General features: G+C 43.8%; 2 protein-coding genes across 2 annotated transcripts in view; both read left to right on the top strand.

Moving 5' to 3' along the window:
• Positions 1-8785: 8785 nt before the first annotated feature.
• On the top strand, positions 8786-9796 carry LOC104687229 (olfactory receptor 10AC1-like). The gene has a single exon (XM_010396248.3). The coding sequence runs from the start codon at positions 8786-8788 to the stop codon at positions 9794-9796; it is 1011 nt and encodes a 336-aa protein (XP_010394550.2).
• A 10324-nt stretch (positions 9797-20120) lies between these two features.
• Positions 20121-22795, top strand: part of EPHA1 (EPH receptor A1) — a 34383-nt gene continuing 31708 nt past the window's right edge. Inside the window, exon 1 of the mRNA XM_010396140.4 lies at positions 20121-20456. Coding sequence (XP_010394442.3) covers positions 20390-20456 — 67 coding nt within the window. The 5' untranslated portion in view covers positions 20121-20389. The remainder of the gene's footprint in view (positions 20457-22795) is intronic.

Raw genomic sequence — 22795 nt, forward strand, 5'->3', positions numbered from 1 at the left:
ATAGCTAAAGGCTCTGCCTGCTGAGCACTTGCCTAGTACCACAGAAGACAGTGGATTTCATGCTTTTCATTTCAGTACCAGCTGAAATGCAGTTGCTTAGCACAAAGACCACTGGCTAATGAGCACAGCAGCTCAAAGGAAGGCATTGCATTTACGTGGTGCTTACTGCAAAGAAGGTCTTCAGTGCCTATGTTCCTTCAACTCTATCACCTTGTGACTTTCTGCAAAAAAAGAGTAAAGAAGGCTACTCTGTCTCTATGCTGTGCTAACAGGCTGTTTTCCAACACTGTCTTGAGCTTGTTTTATCTCCTTTCTGTCCTGTTCCCCTTTGCCCCCCTACTTCCAGTCCCAAATACCAGAGGTTTGTTACAGGTCCATTAAACCAACAGTAATGGTCAGTAGCTCTAAATCACATCTCAGGGGATTCTGGTTGGAAATTAGGAAAATTTTTCGCCAACAGGCAGCACAGCACTGGAACTGACATCCAGTGTGGTGAAGGAGTCTCCAGCCTTGGAGGCTCCCAGGATTCTGTTGGAAAAGTCCACCATGATGGGATGCAGCGTTAGTGATACTCCAGCTCTGAGCAGGAGGCTGGGTGTTCCACGTTTCTGTGATTCAGTGAAGACCTTTTGTAGCACTGGAGAACATTGTGGGATCACAGTTTCATTACACTTCCCATTCATCAGCCTGAAAGAACAGCTGAGTACTTAGCTCGGTTTGTTGCTCAGGCTGTCACAGGGTCTTCAGCCTATGTTCCCTAATCAGGGGAAATTAGGTTTTGCTAATAAAAGAAAGTTGCTAAAATGGAATATGGAGGAAGCTTTTCTCAGTGTTTCAATATAAAGGAAAAAGGCATAAATATGCTGATCAGCTGGCATGTGCTCTAACAAGCAGCTTATTTCTGAATAAAAGCCTTTGCACCAAATAGATCCATGAAAATACAGATTGGAAATCATTAGGGGCACCAGAGGTATCAGGCTTTATATCACCCATCCAAGGCCTAGATCTGTTGTACTGGTCAACCAGTACTTGATAACTACAGGTGTGCCCACAGTTCCCCTGCCCAGGACACGGCTCAGGACTGACAGCTGAAGGGCATTTGCCAGCACTATAATGCATGGTGCCACACAAGGTTATGGAATAGAATAGAATAGAATAGAATACAATAGAACACAATAGAATAGAATATCCTGAGTTGGAAGGGACCCCATAAGGATCAAGTGCAGCTCCTGGGATTTCCAGAGAGCTCAGCCAAGCATGAGTCCTCTGTTACTGCCATGTCTTCACTGAGACTCACAGAAGGTGGTAAGGGCCTAATCTTTTTGCCCCTTGTGACCTACTGTCCTCTTCTTTCCCCTGTTCTTTCAAGCAGCTCATAATTCTGTTGTGCTATGTGATGTCTCCTTTCAGATAAGGGCTTTGGTCACCCCTGAAGCACAATGAAGAAATTTAATATATGACATATCTGTAGACAGGGATCCCTGCAGGCTGATAAGTCTCTCCCTATGTCTAGCAGGTCCTCTTGCAGAAAAGCTATTAAAAATCTTTCTCTCTTGCATCCACTTGTCCTGAAACTATTTCCTGTAATTCTGTGTTCATGGACACCTGGACCAGTAACATTTTACTGCATCTCATCCTGTATTCTGCAGTGGTGCTGCAATGCTTGGCTTTGTGCTAAGAATAGTTTGCTGAATTCTCACTGAGTTGTTTTAGCTTCTGGTCTAACATTACGTAAGAATATAGAGATGTTGTGAACACAAGAAACAAAACAATAGAAGTAGATAATATTAACATCATTGTGTGAGACAATAAGTGGAAGTGATGCTAAAGAATGCTGAAGGCAACAGCTGGATGCACCTGCTCCCCTGCTATCCAGTCCAGCAAGCTGCTGTATTTGTGTTTTCTAAAACACAGATTCTGTCCACAATTAGGGACAGATTGCTCTTTTCTTTCACCTCCAACTGACTTTCTTGAAACACAGCTTGAAACAACCCCCCGAGTTCAGTGCCAGAATGGATCCTACAGCCCATCTGCAGTCTCTGACCACACATACTGAGTGTCTATTACAGGTCTTCTGTCTGAACAAGCTCCAGTTCATCTGGAGTTTGTACATTCAGTTTGGGATGCTGGTTTCCAGAGTTTATTTTCTGCAATAAGCTTCTTCAGAAAAGTGTGTTGGTCTAATAGCTTTTTACCTCACTATTCTGAAAATGAGATTTGGGCTTCTAAGTGACACAGAAGAAAAATGTCAATCTAGATGACCAAATATGAGATGGGAGGAGGAGGCTTAAATAAGTGGTAGCTGGGTACATTGAGGATGAATTGTGTGCAGCATCAGCTTGGGATGGTGTCTCCTGTGGAGAAGTTCATAAGAGAATGAGTTTTTCTGGCTTTTCTCCCAAGGGCTGCAGTTGCATCAGAACAAATTAGGCAAAAACAAATTATGTCCCCAGGTGGAGCATCTCAGTCACTGCCACCCCAAGGAAGAGCTCAGGTGAGACAATGCCTCATTTACCATTGCATAGGGAACAATAAATACATGATTTTCTGAAGTCAACACCAGTGACTCTCAGCAAGGCCCCAGACTGTTGTCATCCCTGCCCCAAGAGGGGCTGAGCACTGCTCAGCTCCTTCAAAGACCATGAGAGTTGCAGCTATTCTGTCTCCTTCCAGATGAGCCCTTCTGGCTGCAGCGACTTAAAACCCAAACTTTTAATTGGATCCACAGAGACATCCACAAAGTTGTCCAAATGAATCTGAAAATAACTTCAGATACAAGAAGAAAACTTAGATCTGTCTTCAGAATATCATTCTTCTTACTACCCTCACCTTCTTTCTTGTCTTAACTACTGGAGTTCTAGTTAATCTTTTCCAGGGCCTGTAGCCTAATTTTCAGTTTGTCTGTCTTTTTCATTTTTACTTGCTCTTCTCAGGTTAAATATTTTCATTCTTTCATTCATAAATTCCAATTTTAGATTTGTCCTTTCTCTCTCTAGTTCTAAACTAGCTTTCTTCTAGTAACTTCTTTCCAAATGGGAAAAGCTTGCATGTTTATGATACTATTAACTGATCTGTACAAACATTTTTTTTTAGCAGAAATGCAGGACAATGCCTTTGGCTGGGTTAGACTATGAGTAAGTACAACGAGGTGAAAGAAATGCCCCACCTTTAACAAATCATGAGGAGTAGTCAGCTGCCAGGCTGCCCGCCCTTTTTTTGGCAAAACACTGTTTTGGTTGGTGTATGGTCGAGCATCTTTCCCAGACTGAGTTCCCAGGCATGGTTTATCAAGCCAAACAACAGAAACTTGAGGAGAGCAGCGTGATGATTTTTCTCACCACAGCAAATTGATGCCAGCCATCCTGCTGTTACCACCTCAGCCACTTTCAGTTCCCAGTTTCCAGAAAACTCTGAACATTGTGGGAATAAGGATTCACTGCTCCTCCTAAAGGCTATGCCCAACTGTTTCAGTGTCTTGCCTCTGTGGGAGACAACATTTCTTGACTCCTGTTTACTACAGAATAGGGATCCCATGCCTGTTAAATAGTCTCTGTCAAGATGCAGTAATTTTCAGCCCTCAGCCCTGCCATGTTAGGATCATAATCAGCCTTGCTGGAGTCAAAAATGCACTTTCTCAAAAGATATTAGCATTTATTTTTACATTGCCGCTCTTAACATTTTCATTAGAGTGAATCTTACATTTCATCAACCACCAAAACCAATTCAAGCAATCCACCTTAAAACTGCCTTAAGTTCCCTAATCAGATAAGTCACCATGATGTTTCTGAATAACACAGTAGCTTCTGCTACTGAACATACCTGCAGCAGAACATCAGTGCAGCTGCGAAAGCCAAAATCTTTGCTTTCTGCAGCAGTATGATACCCCCAGAGGATCAATATCAGCATGCTTTTGCATGCAAAAATGATCTGCAATCTTTCTTATCGTCTTTCTTCTCTTTTACCACTGGCCAGTTCATGTTGCTTGAACATTGTTTACAGCCTGCTGAAGAACTTTGTGTCTCTGTCAGGCCAGAGCAGCGGGGCTGTCTGGGCTGAGAGTGCCATTTCCCTGGCCACTGCTGGGACCAGCTGTCCCTCTCCTCCAGTTTTCCTGGTACCACTCTCAGCTGTTTCCATTTTGCCCAGATTGCTCCAGATTACGCTGAGCTTCCCAGTTTCTCTTGCCTTCTTTGGAGCAGGCTGGCGATTCACGGGTGTGGATGGGCAAGCCTAGCACTGGCCCTTTTTCTGAAGACCAAGGGGAATATCCTCTGAAGTATGTTGCAATTGCTGATAGAAGCTGATATGATGTGATTCATTAACCGTAGCTGGATTCCAAGAAGCTCCTTATACAAATTCGGGCTAAGGCAGGCCAGTCCCAAAGCCTTGCAGGCACGTACTGAAAAAAAATCACTCAGTTAAGAGTGCGGGGGAGGAGAGCAGGGCTGAACTCTGCAGCAAGGCAGAACGTACAGCTCTATAACATGCTGCAGACTCAAGACATGCAAACACTAATGCCAGCGTGCAGCTTTTAATAATCTGTTATGAATTTGGCTGTAAGCTGATGCAATGAAAATGCTGGGAACCTGAAAGGTGTGGGCTAGAGGAGGAAGTACGGAGTCGCTTTGACATGCATATTCTCATCCTCTGCTGCTTGTTGTTTGTCTGGTTGCTGTGTGTTCTGGCACTGGGCTGCACAGCTCACTCCAGCTAGCACTCCCCTCTTTGGGGAGCTGTGTTTTGGAGGTAACGTGTGGGAGTGTGTTGAAACGTTGCGGGTAGGTGTAAGTTGCATGTTAATAAATGATGGCTTATCTGCACACACACACAAACTGAAACAGTAATTTGCCTGACTTATTTCAGTGGAAGGCTGGGCACTATGGTAAAAAAAATTAGTGCATATAACTGCTGACTGTGTGGTATTGGTTACTGGGTACGTGCTGACTCACCTCGGTTCACCTCCAGTCCAGCAGGAGGAAAGGACCATCTGAAGATGAGAAAGTTGGAACAGACTTGTCAAAGTAGTTCCTGATAATTACTTTTGCATTGTTACCAAGGCAGCAGATTGTCTCCTACAGTTAGGGTCAGAGAAGAGCATAAAGTAAGAAATGGCCCAGAACCCCCCAATTTTCTTTTGTAACACAAAGATAAACTCTACGTGAGTTTAATTAATCAGCTGGTGTTCTGAAATTCTCACAGAGTTTACTAGAGGGAGCAGTCTCACTCTGCAAAGCATTTGACTAAAATAGACTTCACTGTAAAGATTTGCTTCCATTTATAATCCGCCCAATTTGCTAGGTGTAATTAGAAAATAACCAGCACCTCGATTTTGCTCCTGTTACAGCTGCAGAGACAACGTGTCACCGAGAGAGGCTTCAGGGTTGCTCTTTTGTTCAGTATTATACAACAGTGACTAGAATTCAATTCAGATTCAGAATTCAGTTTTGTAAATGGCATTCTGTGCCCTAAGTTGTTTGCAGAACCTTAAACAGTAAGAAGTGTAAGGAAGAAAGTTGAAATTAAAAAAAAAAAAAATCTGAAATTTAGGGAAGCGAGTTGAGAAACTAAAGAGGATAGACTCCACTGTCACAGCTTTAATTCCAAAAAGTTAAATGACAGGCTTAAAATAGAGTAAGAAATACTTAAATACAACTTTAGTTGTATTTCGTATTCCAGATGTGGCTACATGTAAGACAGACAAAGGGGAATAATCACTTTCCTTCACCTGCTGGACACATTCTTACTATTGCAGCCCAGTAAGTGGTCGGTCTTTGTTGCTTCTTCCTGGCTCCTGTTTCTTGCTGTCCACTGGAAGCCCAGGTCCTTTTCCAAACACAGTCAGTCCCAGACTGGACTGATGCATGAGGCAGTTTTGTTCCAAAATGACTATGCCACATAGATAAAATATTATAGAAGAATATTTTGAAAGGATTCCTTCTAAACCAAGCCCTGTGAAAAATCTTGAGGTACCATACTTACATGCTTCTGCCAAGCAGATCCATTTTAGCAGTCAAAAATCTTGACTCGGCCTCTCTTTTCTACTCACATAAGGCTACAGATGTCTTTAATTATTTCAGTGTAAGTGGCCAGGAACGAACGTAACAATGGCAATAGAAATAAACTGGGCTCAAATAATCTCAGTCCTATCAAGTGCTGAATGGTGATGTCATCCGAGTCAGTGAGAAATAATGGGTCACCGGAACACGTGAAAACTCCACACACAGATGCGTTTAAAGTTTTTATATCTGTTTTGCTTTGCCTCTAAGTGTGAGTTTAGTTTAAACTTACTTAAAGACCCACAGAGTTATTTTTATTTAAGAAGAGCAGCAATGCATTTTGTTACTTAAAATGTTGCCACGCCAGGTGCAAAGCAGTCCTATCAATAATCAGCTACTTCCAATTGCTTCAGTGAAAAGAACAAGAGAGGAGGGTGCTGCAACCCTGCCATCCTCTGAAGATGCAATTACATCCTATTGCTTGATTTACAGAAAACCTGCAACTCCCCCTTTCTTGGAAGGAATGGAACTGCCTGTCCTTGGTGCAGGGAGGGCAGAGGCAGCAGGGAACAGGACAGACTTCTGTGTCATATTGTATATAAGGAGCTGGGTCCTGCAGAAGAGCAGAGGATGGCTATGAGATACTGAAAAAAAACATTGGCCCACAGCCAGAGGGACCCCAGACTGGGCAAGAAACAGAATCTCAGCCCAAACTGAACAGCACACATCATCAAGAGGAAGCAGTCTCTGTTTTCTTACCTTTTAACCCAGGGAAGGTAGGTTGTCACTGGAGCAAACAGCTCCAAATGAAAGGAAGGGAAACCTCTGTTTCTTCCCCACTTCTTAGCCCTGTTGTGTTTAGTAGAATTCTCTTAAAGCCTCAGTAATTGGAGTGAGGGGAGCCCCAGCTGGTCCTCAGTGACTGAGTCCACAGTCGTGTACCAACCCATTACTCCTGTTTTCAGTGAAGACCTTCTGCTTGCATAGAGTGTTAAGAAAGATTTACAGCCAGACTGCTTAGAACTGCTGTTGGGGAGGTCTTGCAAAATGTGGATGTAGGAGTTAACCATGGCTTTATAACTGCTGGAAACTGTGTCTAGCAGTAGCACTTTTTACCTGCTTTTGCAGGATCGCTGCTCTCTCTGTGTTCTCTAAAGAGCTCCTTCTTGGTCTTCACTGACTGTCCATTATTTTTTAGTCTTGGAACTTCTGGTATTTTCTTCCTAGCTTGTTAATTTTGCTGACTTATGCTCTGAGGCAGAGAGATTAATTCCTAGTTTTGCACCTGAGGTAATATCATTGCGGATATTTTCATATTCACCTGAGTCCCCAGATGTTTTGAATCCTGCTGAGATACTGAATCACAAGGAAACCTTGCGGCAAAAATAAAGGCAAAGGTCTGTAGGCTTAAGCAGATTCACCTCCTCAATTGTATTGATTATTTTTTCTTGAGTTCTTTTGAAATATCTTTTTGCAGGAAAATCCTCATGTCTACTAATGGCAATTTCACATTCCTTCTATTTGTCTTTGATGACATTTCATGTAATTTTCCAGTTTGTTTCACACTTAAATACTGCTGGGATTTTAATATAAGCATAAGTCTTCAAGGAATCTCTGATTTTATTCCTGTTTTACAGCAAAATGTAGGAAGAGTTGGAATTATTCCTTGTAGTAAATATTGTATTCAATGATGCATATGTGAGCAATGAATACTGTTCAACCATGACCAGTATATGTAATTTATTTTTGTATGTCTCTCTACATCCTTGTCTTTCCTAGATTTTTCAGCTTAAAGAGCTTTGTATCACTCCACATTTCTAGGAAGTTTCTGTTCTTCCTGTGAGAAGCAAGATCTCAGTTTCCAAGTCCAAGATATTAGCATTGTGTTTCCCTTAACAGACTGTTATAGAGCATGTATGTTGCCATGGACATCTTTGGTTTTGGGAATGGAAGTTTGTTTACTTCAACTCTGATGCCATAGGGCTGAGCCAGGCATAAAGATGTAAGCAGCCAAAATGTCAGCCTTAATTTTGGAACTCTCATGTCTAATCACTGAAACCCTGTTTCTGAATGAACCTTAAGGCAGATCCACTGTCGAGAAGGGGAAAGCCAGTCAGAGAACACCTCAAATTCCCACTTAACTGGAGTCAGGCTGTAGCACAGAAGTTCCAGCTCACTGTCTGGTTGTCCTTGTACATCTCTGACACAGAAGTGGAGGATTGCATTAGTGGTCTGAATAGAGAATGAACAGGTCTGCCTGGGAGTGGACGCACAAGAGGCAGCAGCAGCACAATGTCTGCAGGACCTAGGTGTTGGTGCTCATCAATATCCAAATGCCTTCTTAGGACACTCAGATCAAGAGGAACAGTCCAATAAAGACTCTTAAAAGCAGGACAGGACAGAGACACTAATCAGTGTCAACTCCTAAAGGGTATCTAGTGCATGTTCAAAACCTGCACATGGTCACAAACCTAAGAACAACTCAGAAGAGAGGAAGACCCAAGAGTTGACAGTCTTTGTCACCAGTGTCATGGCAAAGAATCCTAGGGAGATCATTTGGGCACAAGAACCTTGGTGGTTGGGAGAATATGGGTCTGAGAGTGTGCTGAATGTGGCTGAGTGAAATCGGGTTTGAAGATTGGGGGTTTTTTCAATGAAATTGCCTTCCTCCCTACCCAATAAGCTTTACTACACTGGTTCTACAGTACTGCAACATTATTTCCTATATGGAATTGATTGCCAGGCATCAGGTCAAATTCAGCTGTTTCTCTTCTGTTTCTCTCCTGTAGATGCCATGTGAAGGCTGCATGGAGAGGGACAATGTGAGCACTGGTGCAACCACGGAATTCCTCCTGCTCGGCTTCTCTGAGCTGCTCCGTCTGCGGGTCCTGCTCTTCCTTATCTTTCTCATTGTTCATTTGCTCACATTGGCAGGGAATATGATGATCTTCGCGGCAGTGGTCATGGAGCCCTCACGCCCTCCCATGCTTTTCTTCCTCTGCCAACTCTCTGCCATCGAGCTCTGCTACACTTTAGTCGTTGTCCCCAAGGCGCTCCTCAGCCTGGTAGTGGTGGACGGCAGCACCATCTCCTTCCTGGGCTGTGCTGCTCAGATGCACCTCTTCGTGGCCCTCGGGGGGGCTGAGTGCTTCCTGCTGGCGGCCATGTCCTACGACCGCTACGTGGCCATCTGCCAGCCCCTGCGCTACGCGGCGGTGATGAGTGAGGGCCTGTGCCTCAGGCTGGCTCTCATGTGCGGCCTGGGAGCCTTCGCGGTTGCCCTGGGCTTGACGGCGGCTGTTTTCCGCCTGCCTTTCTGTCAGTCACACCGCATCGACCACTTCTTCTGCGATGTCCCTGCCGTGCTGCACCTGGCCTGCACACAGAGCTACATCCCCGAGCTGCCTCTGCTGGCTGCCTGCGTTCTCCTCCTGCTGCTGCCCTTCCTCCTAATCCTGGTCTCGTATGTTTGCATTGCTGTGGCTTTGTTACACATCGCCTCCTCTGTGGGAAGGGGCAAGGCCTTTTCCACCTGCATTTCACAGCTGGCCATCACCTTACTGCACTACGGATGTGCCACTTTCATTTACATTCGTCCTAAGTCCAGTTACTCACCAGCTCGAGACAAGGTGGTGTCTCTGGTCTACACCAATCTTACTCCATTAATGTATCCCCTCATTTACAGCCTGAGGAACAAGGAAATCAGAGGGATCCTCAGGAAAATGCTGAGGAGGAAAAAAATAGCTCGGGTGAACTGGGATACTACCAGAGTCGTGATGTGTGTGTGTGGTAAATTTTAGTAGAACAAGCATGTGCTTGTTGGAAAACAGCCCCATAACCAATCACAGTAGACTTCACTGAGGCAAATATCCAGGCAGAATTCTACATGCATCACTACATTTATGAGAAAAAGATATCTCTGCTAAAAAAAAATCCCAAACATAACACTTGATGTAAAGGAAAATGCTTTAGTGACTTGTGAGGATGAAGAGCTTTGATCAACCAGTGGTCTCGCTTCTCTGATCACATGAAGATTCATGCTTACATTCATAGTAATCCCAGCACAATCAGAAGATCAACACAAAAATTTTTAAAGCAAATAAACCAATATTAAAGTATTGGTTTCATTAGTTTTCTATCAAGATGACAGTAGAAAGTGGATAGTCAATACAAACTTTAGACTGATAAGTTTGGTAGTACAATAAATCTGTAGGGGCTTAAAGGAAGGTCAGAAGAAGAAAGTCCATGGCTAGAAAGAAGGGTAAAATAGCTGTGGTTTCCCCCAAATTTAGCAGAAGGCTGCACTCTGCCATCCCATGACAAATGGAAAGATTGTTAGTGCAAACTCATCAAACCTTGAATGATTCTAGATATTGAAAGTTAAAATGCCATCGGTCTGACAAGAGTATGACTTTCCTATGCTTGTTTTGCAGGAAGCACACTTTCCTTTTATAGGGAGATGCTTTAGGTTTGGATTGTTCCTATGGCAACACAAAGGCTAAGATACCTGCCTTATCATGTGACTTTTATGAGGAAAGACTGCATCATATAAGTAAGAATGCCTGGGGAGTGCTGAGATCTGTAACTGTAAGAGTAATAATACTGCTGCCACAGTTACTGCAATTTCCATAGCAAAACCAGTGAGTGAGTGTTACTGCACAGGCTGGATTGCAGCAGGCATCAGTCTGAAGGTGCAAAGCAGTGTTATTTTATGAGTTTCCTATGTGTAGGAGGAACAGGGTGATTCAGACAAATTAGGGAAGATCAATTTTGGCCAGGAAGAGGGGGGAAAGAAGCAATTTCATTATTTTATTTATTACTTCCCTCCCCCGTGTCTCTTTAAAGGCCATACGACCCTATGATTCAGAATCCATCTTTACACAGCCTATCATTGAGAAAAATTTAAACTGTTTGCTTCTGTTCCTCTGTCTAATCCAAAGGAATTTAAGCACCCCAGCTGCCCTCAGCTCTCTCTCTGGGCAGATTGACAGAGCACAGTGGTATTTGCTTTCTCTGGGCTATAGTCATTAAAAATTATGGTAAGTGGATTTGACAAATGTAAGAAATTGGCACTGTAACTAAGGAAATTAACTTGGAGCCTTCTGAAAAAAGAGAAATGTGGAATTTAAAACTGACATTAAAAGCTTCTTCAAGTTGACAGTCTAGCCTGCCTAAAACATTAACACAGAATATTGGCTCTCATGTCAATGAATACCTAATTACTCTGTGGGCAAACACTGAGCTGCATTATTTGAAATTATCAAAGCTGCAGTGAACATTTTAATCACCTGCCAGCTCTTCCAAAAGTGAGAAGGGGAGGGTCTCAATGAAAGACCACTACTTACTAATAGAGAAGTACTTCAGACTTACATTAGAGAAGTACTTATCAAATGCTCTTAAGTAACTGTAATGAGCACAGGAAAAATATGAAGCATCAATTCTAAATCCTGTCAAGTCCAATCAAGCTTTGATTGTTAATCCTGCTGCAAGGAGTTGGCTGGACTTGAGACAGCCAGAGGTCCTTCCTGAGATTAGAAGGATTTTACAACAGAAGTTTCTAACCTGCCTTTTAGGAGGTACAGATATATCCAAATGCCTGGCAATAAAACTGAAGTACAGAAAGACACTGAGGTTTATAATACTGATCAAAGCCTTGGTAGAAGCCCTCACATATTTCTGGCAGCTGTGGGCATGGGATAGCAGAGTGATAACTGTTATCTGCTGCCAGCTGTGGGAAGATAGCAGGGCTGTGTCCTGAACTAGTATGTTCCTCGTGAACCACTGCGGAACTGAGGCACCTGGCAGACCTCTCCTCACTCCAGAGATACAGACAATGCCTTTGGAAGGGCTGACATGTCTGAAACAGCAGCCAGGTTAGACTCCCAGCTCTTTCGTTTGGAGATACATGTGGGAACTATAACAAGCAGTGGAGGCTTTCTGTGAAGACACTTTCTCCACCCAATGTCCTTGCAGATGAGTGGGGTGAGGAGATATTCCAGAGCCCAAGACCATTCTCACCAATATTCCCACACCAAGACTAGCTCCATCAGTACTCCCACACCCATTCACAGCACCCTTTCCCCTCGTCCCATGCCAGCTGTGTTGAGCATTGTACAGATTTGTAGAAAGGACTCAGGGGTAAGAGTGGGAAGAGGGGTAGCTTATGAGGTAAGAGCAGCAGCAATGTATAAGAGATATCAGAACAACTTCCTTTCTAAAATGTTATCTTTTAATTGACTGGACCGGCCTGAGGTCCCTTTTCCACTCAACAAGTGGCTGTTTCAGTCCTGTTGACTCAGTACACTGTGTGCTGAGAGCTGGAGAGTGCCCAAGTGAAGTAAGGCAGCACCATCCCTGATGTAGGGCATGAGCACAGAATAATAATTTTAAAAAGGTAATTTCTAAGTTCTTTTCAGAACTTCACAGGGAAGAGCAGGACCCAATCAGGCAGGGCAGATTTTGACAAGTACACGTTCTACCTCCAACCAAAGATGGGTATGGAAAAGATCTTTCCATGGGTGTTGTAGTTTTTTGGGTTGGGCAGGGATTCAAGACTCCCCAGTGAATGAGTACAGCTGGGTACCTGCATTTCACAAATGGTCTTGTCCTTTCTTGGAAGAAGAATGCTTGCATTCCCAAATTTGCAGACACCTGAGATCTGACAAACACAGATGTCAGGAAGTTTTCCAGTGAAACCAATTAGGACATCACTAAGAGCCACTTCATGGTTTACACAGCCATAAAAACAGAGTATTCACCCCTGCAATTAATTTTGTAAAGGCGGCTCTGAGCAAACACTGTGTGAGAACACAGATCTTATCAATGGTGGAGCACCAGAGCCCAGCCTGTAAGATCTCAACCTGTAAGATCAGATCAGTGCTGTCCACGTTCTCAAAAATGAAGAGAGTTTGGAGGCTGATGGCAGAGACTTTAAGCAGCATTCAGGGTACTCAAGGTCCAGCACCTTGAATGGTACATGCCACTGAAAGAGGTTCCTCTGCTCAGGGAGATACTTCAAGGTGCCTCCTTGAGAGCTACTACCAGTGCCAGCGATACGGGGAGGATACAAGTGAAACTGCCCTTTCAGTATAGAGAGAAACCAGTGAAAAAAATGCTTTTTAAAATTTTTTTTTCCCCACACTATTATGTTTTGCTGGCAATCCGGGTAAGACATTTCCTAAAAGTTGTTCTTACAAATAATCAACCTCCTAAAGAATTAAGTGCACTTACATAAAAAAAAAATTCTTTGTTTTCCTAGGAGTATAAATAAAAAGTTTATTTAGGGGATTTGTTTTTATTATGGGCAAGGAAAGTTGAAAAATTGGCAAAAGTCCGGTTTTAAGAGCTCGGAAGAAATTTCAGTGTATTTATCTCCCTTTGACAAAGTCATGTTATCCCTTCCTATCCATTTTGGCTTACATGGAAAGTGAGTCCACCAGCCTTTCTTTCTTTCACATTCCTTAAAAGCTTAGAAAACCTGCAAATAATCCTATATTTACCCAAACAGATTTTTTTTTTTTGCCATTTGATCCGAAGCAGAAAGGTGAAATTAATACAGGTACTTACATCAATGGAATTGTAAACTGAAATGGATGTGGGCTTAGTAGTAAACCTAGAAAGTAGATGTTAATATCTTGAAGGTGAAAGGTTGTCAAACATTTGCTTTATTGAGAAAAGGCCTCTGCTTACATGTTCATTATGAACATGTCAAAGGAGTAATATTTACTGTGCTTTACTATTTACACACTTTACTATGATAAAGGCTACAATGCTACAGGAGTTTCTCTTGCAGATATTTATAGACTGAAGACTTACAAAAGAAGAGAGATGAGTCCTTCCTGAGATTGTTTTTTACTATTATATGAAATTACGTACCCAGCATATAAAATCTGATAGGTTCCTATATGATATCAAACAAATACAGTGCACACCCTCATAAACAAGCTCATGGGAAAGAAATATACTGAAATAATCTGCCATTTCTCCCCAGAATTAAACATTTCTACAAGTTCTTTATTTACCAACTGGGTTTTTGCACAGGTCTTAAGTTTCCTCTAATGGATTGTTTCAGGAAGCAACCAGGAACATAGAACAAAAACTAATCAGGAGACCAAAGCGGAGCTGAAGAACGAAGTGAAGTTCCTGCCAGCTGGTTGGTTTCAGAATTAGTTTCACCTTGCCCTACAAGCACCTCCACATCAAAAAGCTGACTGAAGGTGTTATTAATAATTCCAGCACTGTATCCCTAACCTAAAGCTCTTGGCTTTAAAGATCCTATTGTGCTCAGCTGTCTTCCTGTCAGGTCCAGGAAAAAGTGAGAATGGGAAGGTCGATACCCACCCAGTGTGTACCCTTGGCTTCACCTGCCTAAGTGCAAGAATATGAGACAGTCTGGTTTTACAAATGGGTATGTAAAGATGTAAGACCGTCTGGTTCTACAAATTGGCATGTAAAGTTGAAGGAAGACTGATGGCTCAGCAGCATATGGCCTCTAGCCTAGTCACTGCTGAAAATCAGGTCTCCTAAAATCCGTGCTGTGTTTCATTGTGGTTTTGGTGTACAGTTGCTCTCAGCATTCATTTTAGTTTTCATGTTTTGATTTAATTAAAGAGTTCAAGTTTCAAAAAATCAAGTGGGAGGCTTAACTGGGAGTAGAGTTGGCGGTGAGTTGGGAAGATGTTAACAAGTTCAATGCCCTCTTCCCACCTGCAAGGTGTCTGTTTCAAATACCTTCTCCTGACATCCTCCTTGAAACCTCTCAGGAAGAACACCACTTGCTAACACAGTGACCAGCGAAAACTATATAATTTCTGCACAGGACAGCAACTCTTCAACACCAGGATCAAGCTACAACAGCAACAAATATGGGCAAGCTTATTGCCTTTAGATTGTGGGGGCAACTGTAATTTATTAAGAAGAGGACCATAAAAATATCTTGAAAAAACAGATTAGAAACAGACATAAAAGCTTTAAAACACCTATTATAACCCCCCAGAAAATAAAAGATTGATTAACTCACACATTCAGCTGTAAGAGTAGAAAAAATAAATTTAAAATCACACTATCAAAGCGACTAGTGATATGGCTTTTTATTGTATCTTAGTAAGGCCTTTTCAGTGTCAGTGAGATATTTCCATGCTTGAACATAATTAATCCAAGAGTGGGAAAGAACAGCCAAAAAAATATGAACAAATTACAAATTACAGAGAGGTATGTATTTGCCATGCAGAGGCTACTGTTGCTACATTTTGAGCTTTGATTCAAATACTAAAAGTATTATAATGTTATGTAGTTGAATAAGTCATCAGCATCTCTACCAGAAATCAAATTTATCTGGATCAAATTTTATGTTTATCATACATATGCTGTTGGGTTAGTAATGCTCAAGGAGAAATTGGGTCCTCTTGTGAAATCTTAATGCCACCAAGATAAATAAGTATCTTCAAAGGTGCCCCAGAAGAATGTGCTCTCAAAGAGGAGTGTTAAGTGTAGAACTGCACTTTTTGGATTTATAAGTATATAATGTGCTGTAATAGTTTAATAGAAAGTAACTAACTCTTGTGACCCAGATTTGTACCACTTAGGGAAGTTTCATGAATAGGAGCATGAATCAGATTCTGTTATGACTTGGTCTTCATTGCTTCCCTCTTGTCTATACAAAATGTCACACCTCAGCATAAGTGAAGCCCTGCTCGGCTGCTCTTCTGGAGGTAGCCGGGACCTCTGGGGCTCCACAGCCACTGGACCACGAGGGGGAGCAGAGCTGGGATAATATGGCAAGAGAATTATCGCAGATAATTTCTGCGGAAAAGCAAGGTCCTCCCCCTCGTTTGCAGGATGATGTAATAATTTAACTCAGCCCTGTTTTGCAAGCCAAATAAGAGCATGGCAGACCATGTGCAGGATAAGCTTATCCCGAGACAAAAGCCAGCAAGCCTGCAGTTCAGGCAGCAGTACAAACACGCTCCTGTGTCTGGTCAGGTGTCCAGCCACGGCATCAGTAGGTAGAGAAACACCTATTAATATGTTGCTGATGATCAATTAAGTGGAGTTTTATTCAGGAATACTGGACTTCTTCTAGTCCATGTACTGTATGACATCTCTGTTAGGTGGAGAATATATTTGGGAAGCTACCCTCCTGCTTTGACTGGAGCCCAGGTAAAGATCTGTCTACATTCCTGGTGGAAGAAGATGTGATTGCTCATCTACCAAGGATGAACTGAATGAGCAGAAGATGATTAAGCTAGGGAGGGATGACTGCAGGTCTTTAGCCCAAATACCTGCTCACTGCAGGGTTAACACCAAAACTGCATCAAGCTGCTCAGGGCCTTTCAGGCAAAGCTTGTACATCTCCAAGGGTGTTTATCTCTGCATATGTGAGGAAGAATAAGGGAGTGTCCCCTGCTTCTTCTGTGTATGGAAACTGAGATCTACGCCTTGTCTCTATCAGCTTCATTCATTCCCTTGCCCTTGTTATTCTTCTCAAGGGAGAAAGATAACCAGCTTGACTACTTTGTGCAGTCAGGTCCTCAGGACTCTAAGATAGAGATGGCTGCTTTTTGATCCAGAGGAGTCACTTGTAATCCTTCACTGGAGTTTAAAATATCTGTTTAAAATAAAATCTGAGTTTCTGAATGAAAAATGTCCATATACAAAACTAATTTAACAGCTTAAACCACTAAATGGCAGGAGTCTATTTTCTGCGGAAAAACAGTCTGAAGTCAGCTGTTTGAAATATTCTAAAATAATTGCTGGTGGAGTAGAGCCAGAAAACCTTCCAAGATAAAAATGAAAACACTAGAATATTTAACTGTGGTCATGCAGGTGAGAATAAAGGACAGAAAGCACGAATTCTCTACAGGGAATAAAACATTGAAACAGAGCATGTCTTACGCTCTACAGAGCTGTCATAGATTATTCTTAGAGTTGTAGATAGTGGATAAAAGGAGTGAATCAGAGACCACAGAACAAGAGCAAGTTCCTTCTTTAGACTGAAATGGGGCTTGCCTCAAAATGTATTTGAGACTTCTGGAAGACCTATACATCTATATTACCATGATACCTTACTGAAAGACAGTTCAGGATGCACAGATTCAAGTTATCAGTACCAAAGGGATGCTTTGATAATTTGGGGAGTAGCATCAAGTAAGAAACTCCAGAGATTATTTCTAGGTTCTGTTTCATTCATCATCTGTAAGGACATTTACCAGCACAATGCTGAAACTCTTTCTAAAATATGAGGAGTGGCAAACACAGTAAACAATTTATAAGAATCATATGAGACAGTTCTGTCTGAACTGCAGTTCAAAAGAAGCACGTCCCAACTCAGCCTTGGGAGTGCCCTTTGACTTTCCCAACAGCGCATCAAAACAAGACCTGGTGCACAGCCTTCCTCCTCACTTCCCTCACCACAAGCCCACATAGCTGTGGGAGGAAAGCCCAGGTGTGTTGTGTGGTGATATTTTCCAGCTAGATACCTAATCACAGTGATACTCAAAACAGGATACTGGGAAATGGAAGGAAAAAATATGCACTGCAATTCAGAAATACTCAGAGGGACAAGAAAGACAGGATGAGATTCAGCCCAAAGACATGCTGAGAGTGAGCGGAAAAGATGCAGTTATCTTCTTACCACCAAAATGCATGCCAGAGACAGGATGCTCACTGGGAAGCCTGTGATGCTCACAGTGAGAGGCTGTGGAGATGTAAATCACAGAATCATAGAATATGATTGTAAACAAAACATAAAAAGATTTTATAATTAAGTTCTTTCAGTTTTGTTTATTTGCTGTTTGTTTGGCATTTGTTTGTTTTAGTTGCTTGTTGTTTGTGTTTTTGTTTGTTTGTGGTTTTTTACGAGACACTCAGCGAATCAGTTTTGCCCAACAATTTCCAAAGACAAAGTCCAAACTTGTGATGCACAAACAGAGTAACACTGTCAATGAAATACTCAGCAGAGCTGTATGAAAGTGCACATGTGGTACTCACTCTACCAGCTACAGTCTCTTGTGTATATTCCACCTTTTTCCCTTTGGATCTGCATTTTGGTGCAGAGGACACATGGGAAAGCAATCTAGCAGAGCTTTTACAGATATCAGCAAAGTTCTAGGCATTTGGTGTTTTTACATCTGTGTGCTCCCACTTGTTTATAGATTTTCTTCAGATCCTGATCCTGCTGTAACATTAGATCATATTATGGTTCACTATCATTGTACACATTCTGACTGTGAGCTACACTAGGTGATCTCCAATCTGAAAAACCACAAAGCAATACATATGATTTCTGACCACCACTATTTGGAAAACTCCAATTTCTGATCCCCATCTGCCAACATTACAAGGGGGAGAAAAAGAAAATGATTTTTTTTTAGGCCATCTTCTCCAGTAAGCCCTAGTAAATTTCTTCCTGCCTACTCCGTAGATCAAATGTTCTCAGTATCTGCACACCAACAAAAGGGAGATAAGAGCATCCTGAGGCTCTTCACTCCAGAACTTGTCACTTCTGAGATTTTACAGATGCAAACTCTGTTAGCCCTGAGGAACCAAGTGTCAGGCCTCAACACTGATTTTTTTTTTTTTTTTTTTTTCTGAGGAAGGAGATGAGCTCCTGGCCTGCCCTGGAGCCGTATCCCCCAGCTGCAAATGGTTCTTCCCCATTTCACATCGCCTCTGTTGTCCCACCACACAGAAGTTTGCTGTGGGTCTGTCTGCCCCACTGCTACATCACAGACTGAAGAAGGCACAGAATTGTACAAATGAAGACTGAAATGGATACATTCCCCCAGTGCAAACTCAAGGTATGGGTTGTAGACCAGAAAATCTTGTATGAGTCATTCAAATGTGGGGGAAACATGGACATAAAAGTTTGAGACTTAGACTGTGGACTGGTAAAGAGAACTTTAGACAGGATTCAACTGGACCAAATTTAAGATATAACTACTGTGAATGCCATTAACACTTGAATTATTTGTACCTATATTTTGCTTCATATGCTATGTAAAATATAAAGCTTAGTATTGCAACCATTTATTCTGAGATTTCTCTTGCCAGTGTTCAGACATCTTGGGATAGAGCTTGCTTTCTCAAGATGTATGGTTTGAGAATCACAGAATTCACTGAAAGATTAGACGCAAAGGCCCTCAGAGAGTCCATAGCCCCAAATGCTGCTCAGAGCAGGGCTGATTGCAGAGGTGGATATGTTGTTCATGGCTGTGTCCTGGCAAATCTGGAATATCTCCAAGGGTGGAGATCCCCCAGCTTCTCTAAGCAACCTGACAAGGTCCTTTCTTTAGCCTTCCATGGGGAGGAGGAGGAGGAAGAGAGCATGAGGAATGCAGCCATACAGCAAGTGTAAGTGTAATAATACCACCTGTATTTTGTGCGGAGGGGTGTAATAGCTTTGTATGGGTGGGAGTAACATCCTTGATGGATAGCAGAAGAGACAGAACAAAGGCAAGTTCTTTCACATTTACGTCCCTCAGGAAGAAAACTAAGAGTCCCATGAGGTCTTCCTACACAGAGAAAAAGAATCCTTCTATCTTGCCTCCTCTCCCATGATTTCTTTCTTGCTGAAAAGCAGGCACTGTCCATCAATGCTGAGGATCTGGCTAAATGGAAAACAGCGATTCTGCCAGACAAAGTGGTATTGCTGTTGCTCTGTGACCTACTTGTGAATGAAATGGGCCACTGTCCCTGTGTACCGATTGATTTCCTAAACATATGCAGTGAGGATGGCTCAGTGGTATTAGCCCCATTATCACAGATCACAGAATCACAGAATGGTTTGGGTTGGAGAAGACCTTGAAGATCATCTGTTTCCAACTGCCCTGCCATGGGGATTGGAACGAGACCTTCCACTAGACCAGATTGCTCCAGGGCCCCATCCAACCTGGCCTTGAACACTTCTAGGGATGGAATAGCCACAACCTCCCTGGGCAACCTGTTCCAGTGCTTCACCACCCTGAAGAATTTCTTCCTAAAATCTCAGTTTAAAGCCATTGCCGGGGCCGGCGGGACCGAGAAGGATGGCGAGGGCTGCCCAGGAGGTGGCAATCGGGAGCCTCTTACGGGAGTGGAGCAAAGGTGGAGGGAGGCTCCCAGGAAAGAGGTGGCTGCCTTTAAGGTGGGTTTATTTGCCTGCCAGATGGGAAGTCTGTGACCAGCCCCTTAGAACAGGTAAAGGCAGTAAGGCTTCTCCACCCACTCGCCTTGATCTTTCATCACCACCGTGGGCCAGGCGGGCGCTTGTGCAACGTGCGCGCCGCGCTCGGGAGGCTGCGGGAGAGGCCCATGCGCTGCCCGCAGCAGCCCGGGCACGGAGGCCTGAGCCGGCGGGGGCTGCGAGCCGGGCCCCCTCTCCGGCCAGCCCGGGGCTGAGCACCTGCAGCGGCGGGATGGAGCTCTCCCTCGGGCTCCTTCTCCTCTGGGCTCTCCTTCCTCCCGAGGCGCACGGGAAAGAAGGTAAGCGTGGGACCCGCCGCCGGTCCCTCTGCCCGGAGGGCTGGGCTGGGGCGCGCAGGGAGAGCGACCTCGCTGAGGGGCAGGGAACGGGACCTGGCCCACGCGCCTGCGGCTCCAGGGACACCTCAGAGCGACTGGGGTGTCAGGGAAGGGCAGCCGGGTGTGGGGGGGACCACAGCCTGGCAAATCCCATCCGAATCTCGGTGGCTCAGTGAACGAGCCCAGGTATGTTCTCCCCCTCCTTCACCTCCTCCTGGCTGAAGCACAAATGCCTCGGCATATCCAGGGATCCAAGAGAATTCTGCCCCTGTTTCCTTCAAACACGGGCCTTGCAGATAACAAGTTTAAACACAAATTCAGAAAGTTTCTCCTCTCCTCTGGCAACACCCCCGCAGTTTCCTCAGGAAGCCCTCTTAGGAGTTAACCCTTGTGAGCAAGCGGACAGTCATTTTATCAGAGACTCTTTTACCTGCCCTAGCCCTAGAAGACGGAGCTGGGCTTTAAAATTTCCTCTTCCACCTCTTCAGGCTTCCATGTTTCCCTTCTCTGTACCACTTACTCGCTTTTATTAGATGTTGTGGTTTTTTTTTCCTTCCATCTTGGTAGTTGCACAGTGGTTATGAAACATGGTAACTTTTAATAGAGGTGAGGGAAGTGTAAATCTCTGCTCTGTTCCCTACCTCCTCCTGCAGTCAATCCCTGTCAGGGACTTCTGTTTTGTACAGCAAGAGGTGTTGGGGCTTTTCCATCCCAAGGACAGCCCTCCTTCGCTTCTTCAGGCTTTCGATTGAGGGGACTTTGTCATAACTGGCAGTTCAGCCATGGGCTCATCTCAGATTCTGCGAGTGCTGAGTGATCTTTTAAAGCGTCCTTGACAAGCACGTTTCTATTAACGATACAGCTACGCAGATGCAGCTGGCAGACATTGTGTAGAAGGCCTGCCTGAGTGAGAAGTAATATCGGGTGACACCACGCAGGCTTTGGTTTCCAGAAGCGTGTAACCAGTAGCTGGCAGTAGCAGTCAGGGACCTGTCTGCCAGCTTCTCCCCTATCTCAGCCATCTCATTTGGGCTGTGTCTGTGATCCACTCTTCCTTAACTTGTCTGTCAGGGAAACAGCTCATTTTCCCGGCGTCCTCTCTTATCTGAAGCCTTTCTTATTTTGGGGGACACCTCCGCCCCTGTGGCTGGACAGCCACGTGAGATTCCTAGCAGCAAGGCTGTGGACCAGAGAGCTCGTAGTCCCTGAGTACTGTATTCCTCTGCTTCTGCAGTCTTACTGGTGCAATCTTCCTTTCCGTGGGGAATCCCTGCTGTGGGATTTACTTGGAGAAGTACTTCTTGGCAATGGACTTCGTCCCTCCAGTGGGCACTCAGCAGCTGAAGGAGCTGCCATTGCTGACAGTGCGGAGCTTGGCACATGGGCTCTGCCAGGTTCCTGTCCTGGCCGCTTCCAAGTTCCTTTTCCCTTGCTCTGCTAGAGCTTGCCATGCAGCCCCTCTCACTTCCACGTTGCTGCTTCAGTCCTGAAGAGGATGGGATGGCATAGATGTTATCTAGGTGATGGGTCTGGCAGGACAGGCTACCTCACCCTTGGAGTTTTTGGAGCTAACCACAGAGGAATACTATCTCAAATAAAGAGATTGAGAGTAGAGGGGAAGTGAATGAGGAGCCTTGTCTGGACAGGGAGTCTGTGGCTAGGAAGGTTTTTCCATATGACCATACTGTGAGCACTGTGAACTTGCAAAACCTGGATTCCTGCTTTTCCCTTCTCCCACTCCTGAAAGGGTGTTTCAGAGGTGAGAACAGCAGCGCAATCCCTCTTATCTCTGATTCTGGGCCCACAGCCTGCTTCCTCATTCCACAGGACTCTTGCTGATCTGCACTTTACACTATTACTTATAGTTGGCAGGGAGTATTTGTAAAACAGTCAGATGAGGGGGAGGAAACCTGGTTATTTAAATGCCATTTTAAAATCTCCCCACTCCTACCTTTCACCCCCAAATTCTTTTCTAAGATGTTTAGAAACGACCCCTCTGAATACACCCACAGGAATCTAAAAGGGAATCCAAAGAATTTTCCTGTTTCCTATGCTCCCAAGCTGGGACTTCAGTAGGTGTGCAGAAACCAGTAGTCTGTTCTGGCAGCACCGGCAGACCCAAAGGCAGGCACAAAGCTGCACATCCCACAGTACATCTTATTCCAGCTCCTCTGCTTTCTCAATGTTTGCCGACAAAGTGGCACATTTTTAACGTGTCTTCAGATCAAGACTTTAGGCCAAACTGTGATCGCATTTTCAAATTCCTTTGAGGGCTAAAAATGAACATACCAATGATTTTC

This window comes from Corvus cornix, chromosome 1, assembly GCF_000738735.6.
Source record: "Corvus cornix cornix isolate S_Up_H32 chromosome 1, ASM73873v5, whole genome shotgun sequence".
Taxonomy (NCBI): Eukaryota; Metazoa; Chordata; class Aves; order Passeriformes; family Corvidae; genus Corvus; species Corvus cornix.

Excerpts from the sequence above, each read along its gene's own strand:
- LOC104687229 (XM_010396248.3), top strand. The coding sequence starts at position 8,786 with ATGCCATGTGAAGGCTGCATGGAGAGGGACAATGTGAGCACTGGTGCA.